The sequence below is a fragment of the Columba livia genome, chromosome 2 (assembly GCF_036013475.1).
Source record: "Columba livia isolate bColLiv1 breed racing homer chromosome 2, bColLiv1.pat.W.v2, whole genome shotgun sequence".
Classification (NCBI taxonomy): Eukaryota; Metazoa; Chordata; class Aves; order Columbiformes; family Columbidae; genus Columba; species Columba livia.
The window spans coordinates 148,463,584-148,487,559 of NC_088603.1; the positions used below are offsets into that span (position 1 = coordinate 148,463,584).

General features: G+C 43.1%; 1 protein-coding gene across 2 annotated transcripts in view; it reads left to right on the plus strand.

Annotated features, from left to right (window-relative positions):
* Positions 1 to 362: 362 nt before the first annotated feature.
* Positions 363 to 23,976, plus strand: part of DEPTOR (DEP domain containing MTOR interacting protein) — a 76,664-nt gene continuing 53,050 nt past the window's right edge. Inside the window, exons 1-2 of one of the 2 annotated variants that reach the window (XM_065054332.1) lie at positions 363 to 620; positions 779 to 874. In XM_065054332.1, coding sequence (XP_064910404.1) covers positions 789 to 874 — 86 coding nt within the window. In that variant the 5' untranslated portion in view covers positions 363 to 620; positions 779 to 788. Of the gene's footprint in view, positions 621 to 644; positions 875 to 23,976 lie in introns of those variants that run through there. The other variant, XM_005507275.3, reaches the window with a different exon arrangement.

Below are 23,976 nucleotides of genomic sequence, written 5' to 3' on the forward strand. Positions count from 1 at the left end.
GGGAGAGCAGCAGCAGTTTTTGAGAGTAAAATCCGGATCAATAGCTCCCTCTCTGCCCCCCCGCCCCCCGTATCAATAAGGATCTCTGCCAAGGCGCAGCGCGCACTCCCTGCGCGGCCGACAGAACGTCCCAGAGCCGCGGCCGCGCAGCGCCGAGCAGCGCCCACCGCGCAACCGGCCCGGCTGCTCCCGCGCTTCCGCTCCGTTCAGCCCCGCGCCGGAGTGAGGCCGCGGGGACTTCGCACCCGCGCGAAGGGAGTCAGGGGAGGGGAGCGCTGCGCTCCTCCGTGCGCGGCCACCTTCTGCACTCCCCTCCCCGAGGCAGGCAGGGAGGGGAGCGGCGGGGTTCCCCGCACCGCAGCGGGACCGCCGGGGAGCCGGGACGGCGGCAGCCGCTTGGCTGGCAGCCCCCGGCGGGGAGCCCGCCGCTTCCCGCGGGGACAGGCAGCGCCGACCCTGCCGTGTGACAGCCGGGGGGGGACGCTGCTGCCTCGGCGAGCCTGGCTGCGGCTGCAGCGGCTGCAGCCATGTGTTTCTCCGCCTGCCTGTGACACAATAACACGGGAAGCGGTGGGGGGGATCCGAGCCTACCGAGGGGAAAAGTGACCTGCCCCGCTCAGGTGAGCCGAAGCGGCGGGGGGGCCCGCCGCTTCCCCCCCACCCCCGGCGACAAGCTCTGCAGCCGCGGGGGGCGGGCGGGAGGCGGCCCTGGCAGCTGCCAGCGGGGGCGGGCGGCGGGTCCACGGTCCCCCCTCACCCGGCGGTGCGGTGCCCGCAGGCCGGCGGCGATGGAGGAGGGCATGAGCAGCATGCAGCAGAAAGCGGCGGAGCTGGAGCACATGGCCGAGGTCCTGCTCACCGGCGAGCAGCTCCGGTAAGCGGTGCCTTCCCCTCGCTTTGCCGGTGACATGTACTCGGGGGTCAACAGCAGCCCCCCTGCAGGCGGGAGGCGTCTCTGAGGGGCGGAGGGCGAGGGTCTGTTCTGCATCAGAGCACCTGACCTGCGTCCAGCGCGTCGCCGGGCTCCGGCACCGCGTTCCGCAGCGAAGAGGAAGAGGGGAGGTGGCAGCTGGCGCTCCGAGCCCGGGGCGCTAAGTCACCCCCTCGAGGGTCTTCTCCCCTGGGCACCTTTGCTCCCCTGCATGGGACAGGAGGCGTCTGGGGAGAAGGCTGATGGATCCCTTAAGGGATCAGGCGACGCAGAAGGAGAGGTGCGTCTTTAAAGACTAAAACAAACAAACAAACCTCAAGCAATAGTGTTTCAGTGCTCCAGCGAGAAATAAGCAGAGCACAGGGAACCACTCCCGCACGAACTCCGTGTGCGCCCCGGCTCCCGCCGCCGTACGGGCAGCGACCCTGCAGAGGTGCAGCTTGTTCTAAAGGCTTGTTTTTATTTTGCATCAGCTGGTCCCAGCAGATGGAAGGGGATCCTTACAGTTAGCACCAGCAGTAATTAACAGTGCCGTGTGACTGAAGTTGCGTGCAGCACAGAAACTGTTAACAGAAGTGCTTGACTCAGTTTTTATTTTCTGCGGTGTATTTAGTGTGCCATCTGTACCCATACACTACAGAGAAGAAAAAAGGAATTTTAAAGCTTTCTGTTTGTTGATGGAATATCTTGTGATTCAGGAAGAAAAGTCCTATTGTAATTATGTGTTAAGTGTGTAACTAGAAAGAGATTGTGAAGATATTTTCCCAATAGTTTTTGCTTAAATTTTCTTTGAATCTTTGCTGAAATGCCAGATAAACACTGCAAAATGGTAGAAATGTTGCTTGATTTGAGAGGTGCCATCATTGCTGCTAGTACAGATATTGACCCTGTAGATGTCACATGTAGATGTGACACTTGAGACATGGTTTAGTGGTGGACTTGGCAGCATTAGTTTAATGGTTGGAGTTGATGATCTTCAAGGTCTTTTTCAACCTAAACAAGTCTATGATTCTGTGGTTTTTACTGGTTGCATTCACATGATGAGGACCATTGCCACCTTTGATGCACACCAGTGATATCCATGTTTGCGGACTAAAGGTAGTTTTAGTGGTCTGGCTCCAGAACACACCAGTGTCTGTTCCAAGTCTGAATTTCCTCTTCAATGTAGCTGACTGGGCTGACAGGGTGCACTGGCATGGATGTTCTGCAGGGTGGACTTAGTGCCCAGTTGATCATCCAAGTCCCTGAAAAGAATCCTGCTGTTCCTCATTTCTCTCATTAGAAGTTGAAGATTCAAGGATAATACAACATTTCTATTAAGATCATGTTAAGTCTGTGTATCTCATAGTTAAATGTAGAAGCACAAGCTTTGAAATCTTTCCCTAAGGAGAAATCTGAGGAAACTTCAACAAATCTGGCTCCTAGAATCAGCTCAGTAGTCTCACAATCAGGGGTGACATTTGTCATCTTATTAAGATAATGAAACATGGTGCTGTTCTTGAGGAAGGATGATCTGCAGATACAAAATAATAATTACCCATCCCATGAAGTCACCTATGGACATTCCTTTGCAAATCTGTAGGAAGTAGCCTAGATCTCCTTGGTCTGTGCTTTTATGAATAGCCCAGCCTGCATAATGTGTAGTTACGGCTGAATGGGGAGATCTGCTCTTCCAGTCACCCTGTTCCTACTCCCCACTCCTGTTTGTGTAGTCCCACCTCTTCTCTTTTGTCTGCTCATGTACTTATTGCACTTCTTGGGAGCAGATCCAGCGTGTCAGTTCGGTGGGCAGGTTAGTTTTCTGAACTGCTGACTGCCAGAACCCACAGAAGATTGTTGCTGGGAATGTGAAACAAGGAGCAGGAGGAGGAGGTAGTAGAGGAGAAGCGAGACCTCCTATATTGGCAGCAGTGAGCTGTTAGGTCACCTAGAACTATCTCGTGAAACTGCACCCAAAATTGTCTGTCTTCCCATAATTTTTTGTTAGCTTTGTTCTGTTTCTCTGTTGGGATACTCTGTGCAAAGGGTTAGTTTTCTTCAGTTTTCCAGACCATAAAAGCAGCAAAATATGCAATAGAAAACTGGCTGGTAGACAAGTTTTAGACAACCCTGCATTTAAAGTTTCCCTTTTCCTGTCCAAGATAAGTGTATAATTGTTAAGGCTAAATGAAAACGTGGAGGGTTTTCAGGATCAAAGACGGGCTATCTCAGCAGCCCTTGGGGCAGGCAAACAGATGATAGGAAACCAACACACACATGCACTCAAGGAAAATACTGTATGCTATTCTTAGTGATGCTTGCAAATGCAAGATAAGCCCCCAGCAGGAGTGATGCAGCCAGACAGGTGATTATGTGTGTATTTGGGTGAAAGTGCATATGAGCAAGTGTTGTATACTGCAGGATGAACACATTACTTAGGAGTAAAAGTGTAAAACGAAACTGTAAGCATGGTGTTGCTTACGTAAACCCAACCAAATGTAGATATTTAAAGCACTCTCATACTAGACCAAACAGCACATGTCTAAACTCAAATACTTATGAGAGCTGCTTGATTTAAATTCCTCATGGAATTCCTATTGCCTGTCTCACCCCAGCCTCATATGTTGCTTCATAGCCCCCATTCCTGTGGCCTGTTTGTTGCACGTCTGTCCCTCTCTGGCAGGGACTTCTTCATTCAGTGAGGGCTGAAGCCATCTGAGTAGCATCTTGGTAAGCCTGGCTTTGCACGCTGGCAGTCCTGGCAGTGGGGATGGGAGGCCTGTGCCCCCTTCACCTCCTCAGGCAAGTGCATGCTGGCTAAAGGAGGGAGAGGAGGAGCCCAGAGAGTTTTTTCCTTCTTGTAACTGTTCCTTGGTTGCTTGTGATCTGTATTTTTCCTTTGTGAAGTCAGGAGCCTCTGTCCTGGTCTGTGCTATGTCACCTGGCACCCGGGGACCTGGCTGCTGGGACGTTCTGGGTCTTGACTTGCACCCACCAGCTTCAGTCATGGTATGGTTTAACCCCAGCTGGCAACCAAGCCCCACGCAGCCACTCGCTCACTCACCCCTGGTGGGATGTGGGAGAGAATTGGAAGGGTGACTGAGAGAACTCATGGGTTGAGGTAAAGGCAGTTTAATAGGTAAAGCAAAAGCCACAAACACAAGCAAAACAAAACAAGGAATTAATCCACTGTTTCCCATGGGCAGGCAGGTGTTCAGCCATCTCCAGGACAGCAGGGCTCCATCACATGTAACAGTTACTTGGGAAGGCAAAAGCCATCACTCCAAATGTTCCCCCCTTCCTTTTTCTTCCCCCAGCTTTATATGCTGAGCATGACGTCACATGGTATGGAATATCCCGGTGGTCAGTTGGGGTCAGCTATCCCAGCCGTGTCCCATCCCAACCTTTCATGCAATCCCTGCCTCCTCATTGGCAGGCCAGTATGAGAAGCTGAAGAGTCCTTGACTGCTTAGCAACAACTAAAACATTCATGTGTTATCAACATTCTTCTCATACTAAATCCCCAAAACAGCACTATACCAACTACAAGGAGGAAAATTAACTCTATCCCAGCTGAAACCAGGACAGGTAATGAGCAGTGTGTGGGAGATGAGGCTGTGATGTAAATCCTGGTCCATAGCTGAGGTGATTTATGGAAAAAGAAACAGGATTTTGAGCTATGTTTTAGCTAACATGGTTAATTTTTACATCCAGTAGTGTCCTTTGCCTCTCTATCCAGTAGCTGGCTGAGCGAATGTCTAAGTCTTTTGGTTAATAGAAGCATATTTTTTGAAGTGAAGTCTTCTGAAGTTTGTCTCTTGGTAAGCCTTTAAATTATCAGGCTGACAGCCATGAAACAAAGCTGATGATTTCAGCAGCATGGCGCTTGGGGACGGACCCTTAAGCAGCCTCTTGCTGTTGTGCAGGACACTAAGAAGAGCAAGGCGAGAGCTGCGATGGGCACAATCCAGCTGCAGGCTCTCCAGGCACCAACAGCCCTGCAGGGACAAACTGCTGGGGCTCTGGCTGCTGCCTGAAAACCAAGCTTTACCCTCTGTTCTGCTGCAGCTTCAGAGACCCTATAGCTGTTCAGTGGTGAGCTCTTTCTTTGAGGATGGCTGCAACAGAGCCGCCCTAAAGTGCTCCCTAAGCTGCAAGTGATGAGTATGGACCTGCCTCCTGAAGAAACTGTGAGTTGTGCTTGAGAGGGTCATGGGGCCTTCAGTTTCCTTGGGACTGAGATGGCCCTACGAAGATTCTGCCTTGCTACGTTCCTTCGTGCAAACACCTGCCCAGGGGCAGCCCTGGGGAAGAGCATGTCCCTGAGCTCCCTCGGTCTGGCTGCATGTGCCTGAAGGAAGGTGTCACAGCCTTGGTGCTTTGGAGAGTCATCGCAGCAAGCCCAATAACGAGGATGTATAACGCTACTACTGAAGTCAATTAGAGTTTTATCCTAAGCAGAACAATTTCAAACTCGTTTCCCTCTCAGTTGAAGGCAACACGTTGTGCCACTTTCAGCGCAGTTTGGCAGGATACAAGTATCTCTTTCTTGGTTGGAGCATTGACTTAGAGCTGATCTTACCTCTGGCAACCAAAAGCAGTTTCAAGGGGCATATTTTGAAATACTTGCTGGCTGCCTGGCTTACAAGTCAGGGTGTCTGAAAACTTCTTTCTGTGCTAATTGTTTCTAGATGCCAGATTGTCATCGAAATCTGGTATATTTTCCAAGAGTCCCAAGTCCCTCATTTCTTGCAGAAAATGTGCCTAATCATTCAGGATGTCTTCAAGCTTCAGTTGACCAAACAGCAATATTAAAAGACCACCTTATTTTCTTTTTTTTTTTTTAATATCAGAAATTGTCATTATGTATATGGTGCAGCAGGTGTAATTTGAATGACATTTAATGCCTCTACGGGTTTTGTACTTGATCACTAGTCATTGCAAGAAGCAACACCTTTCCCGATTTACAATTCTGTTAAATAGTTGAGTAAATAATTAGGAAACTTGTCAGATGAGCCAGTGATTTTGATAGAAATCCTAATCCTAATAATCCTAATAATTCCTAATAAATCCTAATAAATCCTAATAATTCAGCATCTTCTTTCTTTCTGATTAGGGAAATATGAGGCATGTTTCTTAGAGATTTTTCTTTCTTTTGGAAGAGACAAAATGCAAGATATGGTTCAACAGAAATTTGTTTGCCCTTTTGTCTGAGTTTGTATTTGAGTTTCATCTTACAAAAGAGGTTTTACATGGTAAAGAGCTGTATGTTTTGAAGCAGGAGAAGCCAAGACCGGTTTTCACTGGTCTTCCAAGGGTCTCACTTCAGGAAAATTATCACTTTAATAAAACTTCTCAATATATTGGAGTGCATAACTTTCAGAGTCATTAACTTCTGCAGGATTATAGCGCCTACAGGTCCATAATTTTATTTATTTATTTATTTATTTATTTATTTATTTATTTATTTATTTATTTATTCTAAGCAATAAATAGTCAACCTTTTTCACAGTGGTAGGGTTCAAAAGTTCATTGGCATGCTAAGGTGCAAAGAACTCAGGGCACATAATGATAACAGTTTCTAGAGAAATGTAATCAAGACAGCCTTAGTGTTAGTGTATTGTTATAATATTTAAAGATATAAACCATAGAGTTACATAGTTTATTAAATGCTATTACTGTGCTTGAAAGTATGTTAACAGTGTAATGATGCGCTACTAAAACTGTGTAAGCTTTTACGCTAAAAGAAACATAAGGATTTAAGAAACAGAATTGTCTAGAGGTCACTGTCTCTAAAGTCAGGTCCTGACCAATCTTCAGATACTAAACAAACATACATGCCATTTTTAGAGATAGAATTCATTAAGATGAGATTTTTTGATCCGCCTAAGCCAATCTAATATTGTACTTCCACCTAAAAGGCTGATGTGCTTTTCCACCTCCTGCACCGTGTTCTTGCGACTTCTTTGGTTCTCCTCCAGTGGTTGCGTTTCCTTTAGCCAAGAGCTACCAATTGGACTAACCCTGAAAAGATAGCTTTCAGTCACTTGAGAAAGCTCTTCTCTGCTGACTTCTTTGGGGAGATAGGACACAGGAGACTATATCATCAGCTCTCTGCCCAGATCATTTCACTTTCATTAATTTATTTTCCAAAATAAAGCATTTTCACATTTCTGTGAAGTTCTGCCAGAGTAACACACTGAAAGAAAAGCTTTCAAAGCGAAGCTGAGTAAAGCTGCAAAATGATGTGGTTTGAAATCAAGAAGGTTCTTGCTAACTCTACCCTATCACAACACTTTCAATTATATATTTTAATTAATATAAATTATTTTAATTTTATAAAAAAGCATACGGTTCTTAGGTTAATATATACATTTTTTCTACAATCTTTGATACCTAATGCACCTTCTTTTGTATTTCAATCTTGCCTATTTATGCTAATTTTAATGACATTGAATCCCATATGTATATATGAGCGTGTATGCATGAACAGATATATATATATAGGTATGTATACATGATATATGGTATATGTATTTGTGTATTTATATGTATATGATTCCTGGTCCAGGAATCTCAGTTTCTCATGTCTTTCAGTAAAATTTGTGGTTATGCAACGTTTCTGGAAATTAAGACGTAAGGCTTTTGTTTGTTTGCTCAGTTCTTTCCTTGAAGCTATGCCTTTTCATAATTTAGTCAGTCCCATCAACAGCTTTCCTCAGGCACAGCTCAGAGATCAAGTAGTTAACAACGCGTGTGCAAATAGCGATCGCTCTTTTGCTATGTACACAAGAAGGCGGGTGTTGTACGAGTGGTTTGTGCTGTATATTTTATGTATTCCATTCCAGATGGAGTCAATCATTAACTTTCGTCTCAGGTTAGCAGAGATCAGAAGGCAAGCAAAGGATCCTGGAAGTACGAAGCATGTGCAAGGATACTTTTTATTTATTTTGTGTTAGAGGAACTTCCCAGGAGGAGGTAAAGGAAACTGTTTTGATGTTGATGCTCATGCAGGGAAGGCAGAATTAAAGCGCCAGAGGCAATCTAGCTTTGCAGTTATTGCATGTTCCCTGCTTCTGTGAGGGCAGTGCCGGTAGCCTGGCATTGTGACAGGGAAATCCTCCTATCACTTGCCATTATTATTTACTGTTTGACTAGGAATTTGAGCTGTTTATCAGGTCCCAGTATGGGTAGGCACTGCATGCTCTGGAGAAAAATGAAGTTCTTGCAACACAAATCTTGGCTGCAGTTGGGAGCAGTTTCTTGCAGCAGCAGCAGGCGCTGGCTGGCGAAGGAGGGTCTGCGTGAAGCCACCAAACTCAGGGAAACAAAGTGAGACTCTGTTGGGATTGGGATTTCTAGACTGAGAGGTCAGACAGTGAACCCAAGAGTGGCATCCTGAAAGCACAGAGGAAAGTACTTCCCACGAGTGGAGCTGCAGAGGTGGTACTGTGTGTGCCAGGGTGGGCGGGGAGCTCTGGGCACCGTGTTCAGAAAAGGGTCTGCGCTTATCTCCCTCCAAAGTCACATCTGTGGAGTGACAGGCTGGATTGAAGCCATGGGGGAGGCCCACCACCTTTCACTGTTGGATAAATGGACAAGGTCTAGGGAGGAATCTGTGCTTCTCATTTCAGTTGAGGTATTTCTTTTATCTATATGCTCCAGCACTTTTTGAAGTGTAAAACTTTAAGAATTTCAGTGTTTTCTGTGATCTAAAACTTAAGAAAGTGAGGGATATTGTCACAGTAGCAAATGTTAGCCTCTCCACAGTCCAGCCACGTTCCTGACACCCGCTTCTTCCTCCCCATCACTGCGTATCCAGCACTGCGTGCTGGCTTGGCTGGCAGCTCTGGGCTTAGGGTCTGCTCTCAGAAACAGCCGTTCCCTCCTGAGGCTCTGGACCCTCCTACCTTTCTTGCCCCTTATTCTGCTTGTATTGTGGTTGTGTTAGCTCTGTCGTCTCTTCCTGCCACAACAGACCTGTGTGAGTTCTTTTGCTAACTGAAACATACTTGTTTTTTTTCCTGTGTTGAATGCCAGGGTTGAATATAGTCATATCCTCACCATAAACCTTTATGGGAAGAGTTTAAATTGATGAGGAACTGGCAAAGGGGATGAAAGGCTGGGTAAGAAGGAAGAGCTAAGCAGGTTTGGTTCGTGTACATGGTCCATGAAGAAAAGCTACATCGAGGCTATTGAGTTTAATAAAGACAGAAACTGCAAAGCTTCAGGTCTCAGCAGAACCACTGGCATTTGCAGAGTGAAGGATGCACTTCCCATGTTAGTCATGGGTTGTTATTAGGTTTGTTTTGTTTTGTTTTGTTTTCTCTTCAGCAAGAGCAGAGCATGTAAACCATATATTTTAAACAATTTAATTGTAAACCGCTGGAGTCATCTTAAACCTATTTGAACACAGCCTCACAAGGTTCCTTAGTTACATTGGTTTGATTAAGACTATTGGCATTATAACAGAATGGAGAGACAGATTTACAAAAGCAGTTTTCCTCCACTAACTAGCAGAAGGAAAGCTGAGAAAGGATTTTTAGTCAATTTCATAAATATCAACAACAGTCATGCCTTGAAATTTTTAAAATCTTTTTTAACTGTTTAGAGGTTTTTACCTTTCCCATGAACCCTACATTTTTTCTGTGACCTTAGGGAGAAATGACTATATTGTGAATATGCTTTTGTTCCCTGCAACAGAAAGAATGAAACTGATCTCAGAGTCAAAGAAAAATAAAATATTTAAACCTACACTGCCTGGAGAATGCTATATAGCAGGAGTGGAAGTAAAATGATGTGAAATCTTGCTCCTTTATTTTTTGACAACTCTGAAGCATTGAGTTGCATGGAAGCATGGAGAAAAGGAGAAGATAACCCACAGAATGTGTCACAGGCTCACTCAGGCTCTAGAGCAGGGCTGTCAAACTCATTTATAACTACTCTTACATTTATACAGTCCTAAAATTATATTGAGCCGTTTGTAGGCAACTGTGAAGCTGATGTGGCCCCCAGTGAAAATGAGTTTGACACCCCTGCTCCAGGGAAACCTGTGAAGCCAAAGGAGCCTCCTCAGGCAGTGGTCATTAGCAGGTGTGCTGCTGGTTCCCTCTGTTTCTGTTCCTCAGCTCAGCTTTTCTTCATGGCACAGGTGTGCAGGGAGCCAGGTGTGCCTGGACCTGGGGACGTGGAGAGGGGCTAAAAGTTTGGAAGGCTGAAACTTTGAGCTAGCACTGCTGCTGAAAGCAGTGGTCCTCTCTTGTACCCACACCGACACGTTTCTGCCTCCTGATTCCCTCCTCTGTGCTTCCCTTCCATTGGAATGGCCTAAACATCTCTGGACCATCACCAGTCAGTCACCTACACTAGAGAAGAGATCAGCAGGGCTGATAGTTTAGTTGGATCATTTTTGCAAACCAGTTTACCCCACAACCATAAAAAAAGCTTTCTTTGAAGAAGTGTGGAGGGGGAGAAATGGGTACTGGCTTATCCCATGTCACTGAGCTACGGTTTAAGGCTGTGGTTTTGTGATACTGCAGATCTGGCTGACGGCTGCTGCTGCCCCACTCTTATCGCTCTTGCACTGCGCACTGGCGTTCGTCTGGGACCAAAAGTTCAGGGAACTAAAGCAGCTGAAGCCAAATAAGAAAAATTTAGCTTTCTAAACAGGCTCAGCATGAGTTCAGACCAGTGCCAGTGCTGGGGTGAGGGGGCTGGCAGAAACATATGGTCAAGGATGGAGAGAGGGAACGGTGGCAGCAGCCACTGCTGGGTGTACTTGACCACCCCCTCAGTGCTTAATTTGCTTAAACTCCACGTGGGTCAAACATTTGCTGAATTCCCATTTAAAAAAATCATATTCCAGTAGAAGACAGACTATAAAAATCATGTTGAGTTTGAGTGCCAGTTGCACATGTTGTTACCAGATAGGAACAGAAACTGTTTGCAATTTGCCTAGATTATTTATCTTTCAAGGTTTTTATGTTTACTTTCTGCACTTTTGTCAGAGTATTGTGCATAAAGAGATACAAATATTGATATTTCATGTGTTTTGAAGTTTGTATGATGTAATTTATATGACCAGCACATCACAGTGCTACCAATATGACAGCACTACTTCAGAATGCAACCCACTGTCTTAATTATCAGCCCTATAATTTTACGGTCTTCATAATTTGCTTCTTAACAGTGTGTCAATCCAGTAAATGCATTCAGATCTCAAAGGTGCATTTACAAATGATTAAAAAATATGCCTGATTTGGCTTGCTAATTCAGAGCAAATATAGAAGCTGGTTTTCACATAACAAGGCCATAATTCTACCTTTCCTTGCAAATGTGTGGGTGCTTACTGGGCTGCCACAGCTGTGACACAGGGATTTGCAGGGAGATGGGAGTTTTCTGCTTTCTGTGGAAAATCGGGACTGTAGGTGATGCTTTGGGTTTCACAGCGGTGTTGAGGCAGCGTGTCTGGCTGCTGTTGCAGGAAAGGGTAGCCCCTTCTCACTCCTTCTGTCCATTCTTTGCCTGTTGTCTGTCTTCTACTTACCTTGTGCCAGCTCCAGAACTCATCAAACCTTTCCCTGAGTGGATTTAACTTACTAACTTGGCAGAAGTGTAACCTAACAAGGAGAAAGGGTTGTTTCCTATCTGGTTAGTGACTTGAAGTGATTTACAAAGAGGGTCAGAGCCAGCAGAGAGGAGATATTGGGGTGGTACAATGATGGGATGTGGAGGAGATAAGAAGAGCAAAGAGAAGGAATATGGTGCAACAAGACTTTCTCCTTTTGGTGGTAGAGATGTTAGAGAAATTCAGCTGCCTGTGCCTCATTTTGACCCAGACCATAGCCTTGCTTCCAGTCCTGGAGCTGGGATGCTGCACTGGTGTGACTTTGAGCCCAGGAGATGCTCACATGGGTTGTGGGTTGGAGCAGGTTTGCATCCCACCAGCCACTCATCAGTGGGTTGCCAAAACCCATGTGCTGCTGGTTTACAAAGAATAAAGAACCAATTTATACTGGGAATCCCCAAGTTCACATCCCAGAGCGTATCAAGTCACTATGCAGAAGAAGCAAAGACAGTCTTACTCCCACATCATTTGGTCTAAATGTAAAACAAAGGGAGTGTAAACGGATACAGACACAGAGATATTGTGGCTGTTTTGAAACAATTCTTGTCACTGTGGTGATCAGACATGCAGCTTCAGCCCAACACCTGCTTACATGTCAAGCTTTTGGTACAGATCATAGCAATACTGGGCAGGATTTGGGCACCTCTGTGGCTGCTTGAGTGAGGATACCTCCTGTGTATTAAGGCAGAAAGCATAAAGATGCTCACTTGAAGTCTTAAAACTGAGTGGTGAAACTGGAGCTAAGTGGCCAGTCAGGACAAAGCCAGTAGCATCTGAGAGACGATGATAGCAAAGGTGGGATCTTGAGAGTGAAGATAAGCACAGTAATACTGTGTTTGATGTGACAGAAGATAAGGCAGTGGAAGGAATCAAGGAGATGGGCAACACGATTGCAATCAAGAGCTGTGGAAATTATCTTTCCAAGAGCATTCCAGCTAGATAAGTGCCAGACAAGATGACATTTGTCAAGGACAGTGCACAGAAGAAGCCTTGAGGTATAAGATAATAGGGAAGGAGAACTTGGAACAGAATTTGAACCTTCTGAGGGAGAGGTATATCTGTCCTGGAAAGTGCATTGTACGAGAAATCTGCAGAGACCAAAGTTCTTCTGCTGATAACTAATTAACACTATCATATTTATACTTTATGTATGTTATATAATGTGCATGGTTCGGGAAGATTTTCCCACCCCCCAGTAACACGGCCGCCATCTGGCACAGTGGCCTTTGACTTGGAGCTGTGGAGGTTTACGTGGGTTCGTTTCGTTGCTTCTCTCACTACAGGCCGTTGCCAAAACGGGTATAGTGCCGTCATGTTTCCATTAGCATTCAGCTGAACTGTCGCACAATCTGCTGGCTTTGTGTTTGCACCACTTTCTTGTGGACTGGGCCAAATGAGTTTAAAGGCAGGAGTTAGCCTGTTGTATCCATTGCTCTTCGCAATGTTACTTGCGTCTTCAAAGCATTTGGGCTGCTTAAGGCAAGCCTGTGTATTCCTTTGTGTTTTCTCAAGCCTTTCACAGCTCTCATGTAAAAAGCAAACCAAGTGCAAGACATAATTGCAATATGGTTCATAAAAACAATTATTTTTAATTTAATTCTAATGAATATTGCAGAATATCCAGAGGAGACTGAAGCTGTGAGTGTTTGTCTGAGGAATCGGAGTCCAGCACACACTCATCCTCTTTGGGAGGAGGATCTGACCAGCACGTGCCCAACACGTCACTCAAAGTTAGCATTGCAAATAATGGAAATTACTTCTGAAAAGATATTAACTAAGCATTATTTATAGTGTTGATTGTCAGCGGTGGAACAATTTCCTTTAATTTTTTGCAGAAAAGATCCTTGTCTTGATAATCACACATCCTTTTTTTTTTCAGCAGCATATAATTGTATAGCTTTGGAATCAGGGTGATATAATAGGAAGCTGTTAATTGTTTCCTGATGCTCAGGATGTAATTAACTTATACTTTCCCCTAGATGAAATTAATTTATTTTTAGTAAGATGTAGAAAGTGTAACTCCTAGCTTAAACTGCTGTTTTGATGCTTGGTCAGCACGAACAGAGGGAGATTGTGATATGAAGAAGCTCAAAGTATCATAATATACAAATCCCCAAAGAGATTGTACAAATACCATTTTGAGGATTATTTGGGGCCAGAAACTTAAAGACTTGCCATGGACAATTAAAGCATTTTCAAAACTAGTAGCATGTGGACAAACTCAGACCTTTGAAGTCTTTTGGGAAGTTATAGAAATAGATGAGATTAAGTTAATAAATAAATCTGTGTGATGAGAAAAATGGCTCCATAGTAGGAGCCACTGGTATCATGCTGCTGCTTGTCTAACTAGACAAGGCAGTGGAAGTAGGTTCTTAATAGCACACTGAACAAAAGAAATCAAACAAGGTTTATTAAATGCTTATTATCTCAGCCTTGATTTATGCAAAATTATGCAATTAGCTAAAATAGACAGCAAAAAGGTGTCTTTGCAGAAGAATGCATTGACACACTGGAGTAAGCCCCGAGGAGGGCTGGCTCTCAGGGTGGTGGGTTTGGAGGATGTGATGTACAAGGAGATGCTGAGGGCTGAGCCTGCTCAGCCTTATGAAGAGGAGGCTCAGGGGAATCTTACTGCTGCTGCTGCTACTTAAATGAGAAGGTGTAGGGAAACAGGACAAGAGGCAGTGGAAAAAATTTACAAGGTAATTTCTAATTAGATATTTGGAAATAACTATTCACTGTGAGGGTAAGTAAAAAATTGGAATAGGGGTCCAGAGGAGCTCAGATATATTAAAATCTTGCCTGGACACAACCCTGAGCAACTTGTAGTAACTGGACATGCTGTCAGTGTCGATTGGGCCAGATGACCTCCAGAGGTCCCTTCCAACTTGAGTTACTCTATATTTCATGAAGGCATAGTGTGATGTCTCCTTTAAGCTGTGGTGGCTGATATCATCATTTTGTTACTGGCTGGTAACCAGAGATTATTATCCACTCATTTGCACTGGTGGGAGGGCTTGTAAGAATGCTTCCTAACCTATTTCTGTGCAAAATCAGCTGGGTTAGTTTCTACAAAGGATGTGGTAGTTGACAGTACCACTCCTCTCACATTGTCCAATTTTCAAGCAAATTTAAGGACTATAAATGTATCCATTTCCAAATGAATGCCCAAGAACTTTTGAAATCTCTGTTTCAGCTAAGGCTTTTATGAACGTGTGAAGATGAGAACCTGATTCCCTTGACCACACTTGTCTTAAGTCAGGCCAGAATTTCACCCCAGATCATGAGAGACTGACGAGATGCCAACATCACAGCTCTTCCTGCCACCAAGAGAGCTTTTCAAGGTGTATGTGAGGTTTTCTGTAGATCCATTTTTTAAGAACTCTGGGGGCAGAAACCAAAGAGCACACACTTGGGACATACTGGTTTTATATCAGTCCTTGAAGGGTGAGAACAGAGGCTGAGGGCAGTGTATGAAGCCACACATGCTGGAAGGCCAGTAGATCGTTTTAGTGCCAGAAATCCTGCTGGCTCTGTCATGTTGGCATTGCAAGAAGAACAGTCATCTCAGGGCAAACCACCTGCTCCTCTGTTCTCACTGCCTGCATGGCAATAAAACAAATGGATTGAGCACTCTCAAATTCTTTCACACAGCGCACAAAGACCCAGTTTGGGACTTATTTGTGTGCATAAATTTTTGGTTTTCCATAGCCCCGCAGTTCCAACTTTGCTTGTGGAAAGTGGATTTTCAGTCCTGCATTGAGGTATTAGAACTGTTAGCACTTTTCTTCCCTTGGAGGGACATGTCTCATCCAATAATTCATTTGGAAGGTAGTGAGGTATATTCCCTTGCCTTTATACATGTGATCAAAGATGCGATTAAAGCAGGCGTGTGCCCAACCATTATCCCACCCTTTTGGAAATAATTGTATTTCTTTCAATATGCACAAAGCAATTAGATTTGTTGCTTTCTCTGTATGCCGTTGTGCTTTACCACAACACTGCAAGGCCTAGATCCTTTAAAAATGTTTCATAACAGGAGGAAATCCAATCATTTTAGGTTTCTATAGAGTGGTGGTTTTTCCAAATGCTATACTTTGGCCCTATTGTAATGAATTAAACAGTGGTGGTTGAAAGATAATTGCTTGCATTCACTATATGGCTACAGAGGGGCTAGAGTTGCTCCAAACTAACATATTAAAACTTCATATGACTCTTTTTTGTTAAATATGTAAATCAACAACAGCTGAAGCAGTATATCCTACATAATTTCACATGAAATATGTTCGTACTCTGTGTTGTCTTCTTTTCTGATGAATGGGGAACATCTGAGTATATATGAGGCCAGTAACAACAGCACTCGTGGGAAACACGTTACTGGGGCAAAGGAGGAAGAAAAAGGATTGCATAAGCTGTTTAGGAAAAGCACAATAAACATAGAGAGAAGAATTTGTTTGAACATATAGTGACTAAGGAAAGTTCCAGTGGACTGGAAACTCAAATGTTTTGCTTGCAGGCTGAAGACAGTACATAGCACATCTTTTCATGTAAAATATCTGTATTCCACCTCAGAAAATGATAGACCTGTGGAAAAGGCACAGGAGGGTGTTGGCCACTTGGTCAATGATTTCATATCTTCAGTGGCCACAAACCTTTTGCAGTTTCAGCAGTTCAAATACACACAGCCAACTTACCTGTAGACTGAAACCTTGTGTAGTTCAGCATTCAGAAAACTTAAAGTAAGTTACATTCAAATTAAGACGTAATTGGAACCGTTTGTATTGTGCTTTGATAGCCAGGATGAGTGATGGACTAAACATTGGCACGGTCTTTAGCATACCTCCAGGTGTCTGGGTAGCTACAACAAGAAGTGCTAGTGATCTCTCCGCCCAACCCTGGGTGTTGTTGACACCATCTGAAGAGCAACCATACCCAGGCTCCTAAAGATCCTGCCTTCCTTCAGGACAGGTGATGTCAAGGCTCATCTTGAGTGAATGAGTTGGATTTAGGATTAACACACAGCATTGGGCCATTTACACAGGTGAATATCTGTGTCTGTGTAAAGGCACAGTGCAGGCCTCAGCCTCTCACCACCTCCTGTTGCCCATCTAAAGCCTGACCCTAGCAACATGTGTTTGAGCTTCAAGTTCAAGCCTGACCCAGAGTTCGGAGCATGTTGTAAACGTAACCATGTTGTTGTAATCGAAGCCTAACAGCATTCAACTGGGGCTGATACCGTATGTAAAGCCAATGCTGTTACTTGGCAAATACGGGTCAGGGTGCATGTTCTGAGTTATTAAAGCAGTAAGAAGTCACGCTTTGAATTTATTGTCAGTGCACATAAATACCTGCTCACCGAGCTTTCTGCATGTATGGAGAGAGAATTTTGCCTAGAATGAGAAATGGCAAACACATGTCCCAGCAATGGGAGCAAGCTGTTCAGCAGAGCAGCAGAACTTCTCTGGGCTCCTTGTTGATATATTTATTATTTTATAGGAAAGTGTCCATTTAATCTTAAGAGCAGAGGAAGAACACTTCTGTAATATTTATCTTTTCAAAGCTCTTCTACTTGTGAGCATTTAACAAGGCTTAATCAAACAAGACAAGCTCCTTGATAGTGTCCTGACAGCAGGAACTATTCATAAAGTGGTTATGCAGCAGCTGAGTATCTGTTCATATGATATATCAGATGTAGAAGAATGCTGAGCTCATCGAAAGAAACCATCCCCAGGCTATATTTTTGCAAAAGAAAAATAAGTTAAATAGAACTCATCTTTAGCTAGGATTTTTATTAATAAATTTTCCTTAATGAGAAAGGCCTTCATTAGCCTGCCAGAATTTAAGCAGTGAGTAACTTCATGCCATTGAGTAGTCACCTTAAATTCATATGCTATAATTCTTCAAGTTATTTGTTTGTGTGGCCTAGATAAAGACAGAGATTTAAAGCAGATAGGACAGTTCTTTGTCATTAAAACATTTGTGTCAGAGAGCAACCCTTTGTGTGTTTAAAAAATTAATGTTATGTTGCAGAATTGTTGAGTAAAATCATTGTTACCATTTGGCTTAGATGTGTTTGGAACTCATTCAGTGTGGTTTGGGGTAATCAATAACTTTCTGAGACATTTCTCATTTTTTCACTGTAGATGGTGATTCATTTGTTTTTCATTTGATGCTCACAGTGAAACCTTATTGGATGTTACGTGTTTCTCTTTAAGAAAAACATACGTAGATGAGCCGGATGTTAATTAAGATTGTACTGATTTGTGTTGTCCAGCTGCCTGTGAAGGTCATACTGTCTTATATTTTATACTTAAAGCAATGTTTTTCTTAAGCAAACATGGCAACTTAAGGGAACTGAAAAAGGTTGTACTATGAGTCTGTTTAGGCTTCTATCCTATTTTGAGTTATTTAGTTTAGAAATTACATATTCTATATTATTTCAGTATTTTTTTTAATCATATGCCACTATATAAAATCGGACAAATTCCAGGCTTAAAAAGATGAGGGTCACAAAGGTCGTAGCATTTCCCTCAGAGACTGGAGGAAAACATGCCATGAGTTTGGTGTTGACTGTACGATAATGACAGGCCAGTTAAATACCTATAATATCATTCCAATCAGCTGTATAAAGGCTGTTCTATGCTTGCACAGCAAAAATGCAAAACAAGTAATACCCTGTTGCAAAAGCAAGGAAGCACGCTCACAAATCGGGATGTCTCTTGGCATACTTACAGCTCCTGTGCCTTGGCAAGCACATGAAGAATGTCTGTACATCTGCGTGCCCACTTTTACTAAAAGCCTTAATATAAACAGCAAATGTCTTAATATAGGCACTACTTGAACTTCGATTTTTTGCAGCTGACATGAAACAGGACTTCAGAAAGGCTGTGAGTCCTGGTAAAGTGCATTCAAAGGCTGGTCTCTGATATTCCTCCTGTCTGTTGTATTCCCAACGTTGGTCATAGAAATCAGTGTCATGTATTAATAATGATAAAACACAGGACTGGAAGTCTTCTGCAGAATACTATAACACATGATCCTTTGGTATATTAATTACAGTTCTCTAAAAGTTAGGCAAGTTCTTGTCTCGAGTAACAATTAGAAAATTTTGCTCCAAACCTTTGTCTAATTTTTACTTTAGGATCACTCAGCATGATTTAAATAGCTTTTCTTGCACTCTGCTTTTAACTCATCTGGAAGATTACGGACACCAATTCTGTTAGTCTCACTTTTTGTTTAGATGAGGCCAGACTCCCAAGCCAGTATCTTTTTCTTTCTGCTCATAAGACTGATTCATCATTTCTCATAGCGGTGTAGTGCTGCTTCGTCTCTTTGAGATTATCATTCTTGAATGAGGAAGGCATGAACAATATTTAAATGATGTTTTGTAGTATCACGTACAGTGACATGAACAACTGCATTTCTGGTCATTTCTGCAAACATCTCAGTGCAAGCTGAGATTGCCTTTGGTTCTTGTGTAGTCTCAGCCTTTTGATAGCCTGTAGCCAGTGAGAGTTTAGCTACTGCATATTCAGCTATTTCTTACTGTCTGTTGCTTTCAGACTCCAAGTTCACAGTATTGAGCAAAGCATTTTACTGTTAGTGCACAGCCTTTCATTTTATAGTCTTACCTGTTCCTCCATTTGCTGTTTCTGCACTGTGAAGGTCAACCACTTGCAATTTAATCACCTCTGGGTGATCCAGTGAAATGGATCATTACTTTCAGTGTTTAGAAATTTGCATTAGTTCCAGTTTGACTTTAGGGTTTAGTGGTCAGTTACTGCATTTCAGTAGACTTCTGGAAGACAGTGGAAAGAACTCCCTTAAATCATGCCTTCTGTTAGAGAAATATCCTGCATATTGGGGTATTGCCAGCAATAGGAGGTTAAAAAAAAAGCATGAATACATGCCAAAATATGTTGAGTTGTTTGTTTGTTTAATTTAAAGAAATTCAATACAGAGTGCCTTTTCTAGTCAGTAGTTTTTCACTTACTGCTTTCACAGCTTCCTTCAAAATGAACATAAAGCTCAGTAACTCAGTTATACTAAACAAGAAAAAAAGGAAGCTATTTATTTAGAATAAGAAGAGAGAAACAAAGTGCGATGGTTTTAATACAACATACTGTATATTGAAAGAGCATTGCATGTATATTCATTTTAAGATGAACCTACTTATTTGTTGGAAGTGAGTAAAAGTCTTGAATCATAGCCTCAATATAAAATTCTGTTTGTTAACAGCAGTACATAACACTAAGTATTTTATTATTAATTTTATTACCTGCCAGGTACTCGCTATTACTGCTTAATGATTCTCATGATTACACAGCACAGTAATAGGTTGAGGGTTTTATGCAGAGGTGGAAAACAGTTGCTAAAAGCAATTGAGAGATTACTGAAATATGTCATATTATTAATGATAAAGGCAGCTTTTTTTTTTTATCCCTTGCTTTCAGCAGGGTTGCCAAGGACCCCTGAAAGGGGTACAAACATTTGATGTCCCCCTGAGGAGCATAAAATATTGGGGAGGAGAAATCTTGCCGGTCTGTGGTGCTGAGGCTGAGAGCAGCCATCCCTGGAAGGACTTTGAGATCAAGGGTTACCCAAAGCCATAAAACGTCTCAGCAAAACTATTTATCACTCATTGACAGGGTGGAAGGAATATCACAACTGGACTTGAGATAATGCACTTGGCTGATTTCAGTTCTCCTGTGGATTTCTTGGGTTACTTCTGGCAGATAATGACACTTTTTACTGTTGGTAGTACCATGGTGCTTTCTGGGTGTTACAGATCTGCTCTTCCCCAGATGTGCTGAGAGATGGGTGGGTGGAAAGACCTCCTGGTTTCTCACGAGGTCTGAAACCTGCTGCATGCAGTGCAAGAGCGTGGCAAGGTCATACTCAGCTTTTGCTTCTGGATAAGTGTAAACGAGATGTCAGCCTTGGTGCATAAGGGACCACGACCTGTAGCTTTTTGTGGCTGCCCTACCCTCTTGGGATGTACTGTGCATCCAAGAGAGTGGTCACCAGCAGGACCTTCACAGGCACCCACAGCTCCTTGTGTCCTTGCTGCAGCCCCTCTTCTTGACTCCAGTGCTGCAGACCTGTAGCCCAGCATCATATTCCCCGATTCCCAGTCTGTCTCTCCAGTTTGCTGGATGGCAGTGCCAGCAGGAATAGCTGCAGCAGAGGGACTTGGGCTGTTTGACCCATGTTTGCCCCCTTTAGCCCATTTAGCATTTCAGAGGAAAATTCACCTCTCCCAGCCAAGGGACTGAGATAACACTTCGGTGTTCCCTGACACAAATTTCATTGGTTTTCACTGGCTTCCCATGAGACCTTCGCTGCTCCTTCTTCAGTTTTCTGTCTGTAAAATACTTCCTTTATTGAGAATGATTTTCAGCATAGTTCCACAAGAGTTCATGGGCTTTTGGCTATGTGTTGATCCAGTCAAAGGTTGTCTATAACAACAGTTGTCCTGTGGTTTCCGGTCTGCACTTCGAAATTTCAGCAGTTTATGGTAGAAATCTTCAGTTTAGATTTGAGAAGACAACCCAAAGAAAATTAGAGCCCACAGTACTTTATTGATTTGGTAAGCCTAAGCATAGCCTTGCAATGGAGACAGAGAAAAATAATGTGAACAGAACCTAGTTGATGGGCAGGAACAAAGATGGCTTGTTCTTCTGGGAGAAGTACGTGGGTTCTTTTGGAGATCCACACAGTGGTTCACAAAATCACAGAATGGTTGGGGTTGGAAGGGACCTCTGGAGACTATCCAGTCCAACCCACCTGCTAAAGCAGGTTCACACAGACCTTGAGCTGCCTGCATTCATGCCGTGTGTGCATCCCAGCCCATCCATACATGAGTGAGAAGCGCAATTATATGTGACTTACATATAGAGGAAGAGAACTGTGAGTGCCTGAGCTCGGACAGTTTCAGCCCAGAAAGCAAGCAGCTGGAGCTAGACAGGCAGACTTCCACTTTCCTTATGACTAGGGGTAGGTGAAATAATAATTTCCCTGTATTTGCTTTTTCGTCTCTGTAAAACACGATTTTATACTTTCCAGTGGGACAGAAGCTCTCAAGGTTCAAGTGTGCAGGCAGTTAGAAATCCTATTCATGTTCATAGACATTTTGATTGAAAGTGAGATGGCTTGTCAGGCAGGGAGATTAGCCACTTCACAGCTTCCTGTGGACATGGGGAGAAAGTGGTGTTAGATCTGTAACCTTGCTGAGTTTTCCTGCTTTCTAAAGAAGAGAGGTGAACAAATATTGTTCTGATTTGGTGATACTGTTAGAACATCCTCACACATGGGTATATCAGAGACCAAAGAGAAAAGTGGAGGTGAGTCAGCAGTCCGCCAAACATGTTCCTTTCCCTTACAGAGTCAATCCCTAGAAAAATGCCAACGTAGCAGTCCAAAACGTGATATAAAAGTTATCTGCAGATCCTATTATATTCACTGTTTTAACAAATCAACAACGCTATGCTGCGTTGTTTTAAATGAAGACCAGATGCAGGCTCAGATTATCCACCTTTGAGGGTTAAAAATCCAAACTCTGGTTTTGCAAGTGGTCTCTAGTTTTATGAGAGATCGATACAAACACACAGATCTAATTTACTCTGCAGTCTGGAGTACTCACAAGGGAGGCTGTGGTCTGAATTTCTGGCTTGAATTTGTGGGCTGAAAGAGTGTCTCCAAGATAAGTCACTTTGATTTCATGCTAGACCCTGAGCCATGCCAGTGTCTGTTCCCCAGAGCTTGCTTTGACCCCTGCCAGTGTTAGTAAGATGTTCCGAGTGTTGGGGATGTCTCAGTGATCTTATTACTTTCTGAATTTATGAAGAAGAACTTCATAAAAGACGCAGTCCCAATGTTTTATTTAAAGCCACAGGGGCACTGATGAACTGTCACTTTATTGGAAACTTTAGCTTTCCTCTACAGTGCACCAAAAGGTGGTTTATCTGAAGTCTCTCTGTCTGGCTCTGTGTTCTGGCATCTCCTCACATTGACTACACGGCTACAGGCAAAAAAGTGGAGATAAACACGTGGAAGAGAACAGATTTCAGGAGCTGCTTTGAAGACACCCTCTCTAACCCTGTTTCAGATGGTAGAATTCCTTCTCTGCCACAGCTACCAACACAGAAATATGTTCATCCTATTTCCAGTACGACCCCGTGTTTTAAAGGGTATTTTAGCTCCTGTGGATATCAAGTAACAGAACTAAGTGACTGCAGAGCTGAAGAATAAATAGAAAGAGGAACAGGCAGCAGCAAACCGCTGACACTTCAGCTCAGTCTTGGCAAGCCCAGCTGGAAACGCTTGTCCCAGCAATACACATGGCATTTGCAGAGCACCCTCACCATCGCCTCTGTGTGAAAAGTTTATATCATCACTAACCTATTTTATATTTTTGCTGACAGTGCAAAGGCAAAAGTTTAGTGTAAAGGACATTTCATGTAGTTCTGTCTTTTCCGCTGTGTGTATATATATATATATATATGTACGCAAATGCTGCCGTATGCTCACTTTGTAATGCATTTTGTCCACAGCTGACCTGTGAGTTTTAACTTTTAGTGGGAATTATGCTTGTAAGTCACCGAGACACTTTGCAAAATGCCATCTTTTAGTAGGATGCCTGTTTACTGTGCTATCACAGGTCATACGCTTATGTTCTGTCCATATATTTTTGTCACAATGGAAGTCGTGACTTACTTTACTTGGGAACAAATAAATCCTTCTCTGACAGGAGTTCCAAATATATGAAACCTGTGAATGAATTTGAAGATGACAGAAACCACCTGCAGTGCTTTTCCTTCTGCATATCACTTAATTTTCAAGGGACCTAATATGATTTTTTTCAGAGTTTACCTTAAAGTGATAAAACCGTAGTGGTTCAATACGCAGTGAGTGACAGTGCTCAAGCTGGGATAGTCACTGAAACTGAAGGTATACGATAAAGTGAGATGTAACCTGGTAGTAACCATGAGCATGCTGGAACTCATCAGCGGTGGTTGAGCACTCTGGGGCAGGACATGCTTTGTTCTATGGCTAATTACAACATCAGTGTATATTGCTCAGTAATTAGTAAATTCTGCTAAGAATCTCAATTTTGTATGGTTTCTTCACTGATGTTTTGTTCTTCCATTAAAAAGAAGTTATTCAGTAATGATGCATTCTGTGATACTGAAGATATCTATATTTATATATAGATAAGTATATATATATGTCATATGTAATATATCTCATGATACATGATATATACAAGTATATCACACAAATATCTGTCATTTGTGTACATAGGATTTATTTCTATATATAGAAATCTATCTATCTGTATCTATCTATATATCTGTATATCTATATGTATACCAAAATATGATCAGAGGGCTGGGACACCTCTCCTATGAGGACAGGCTGAGAGAGTTGGGGTTGTTCA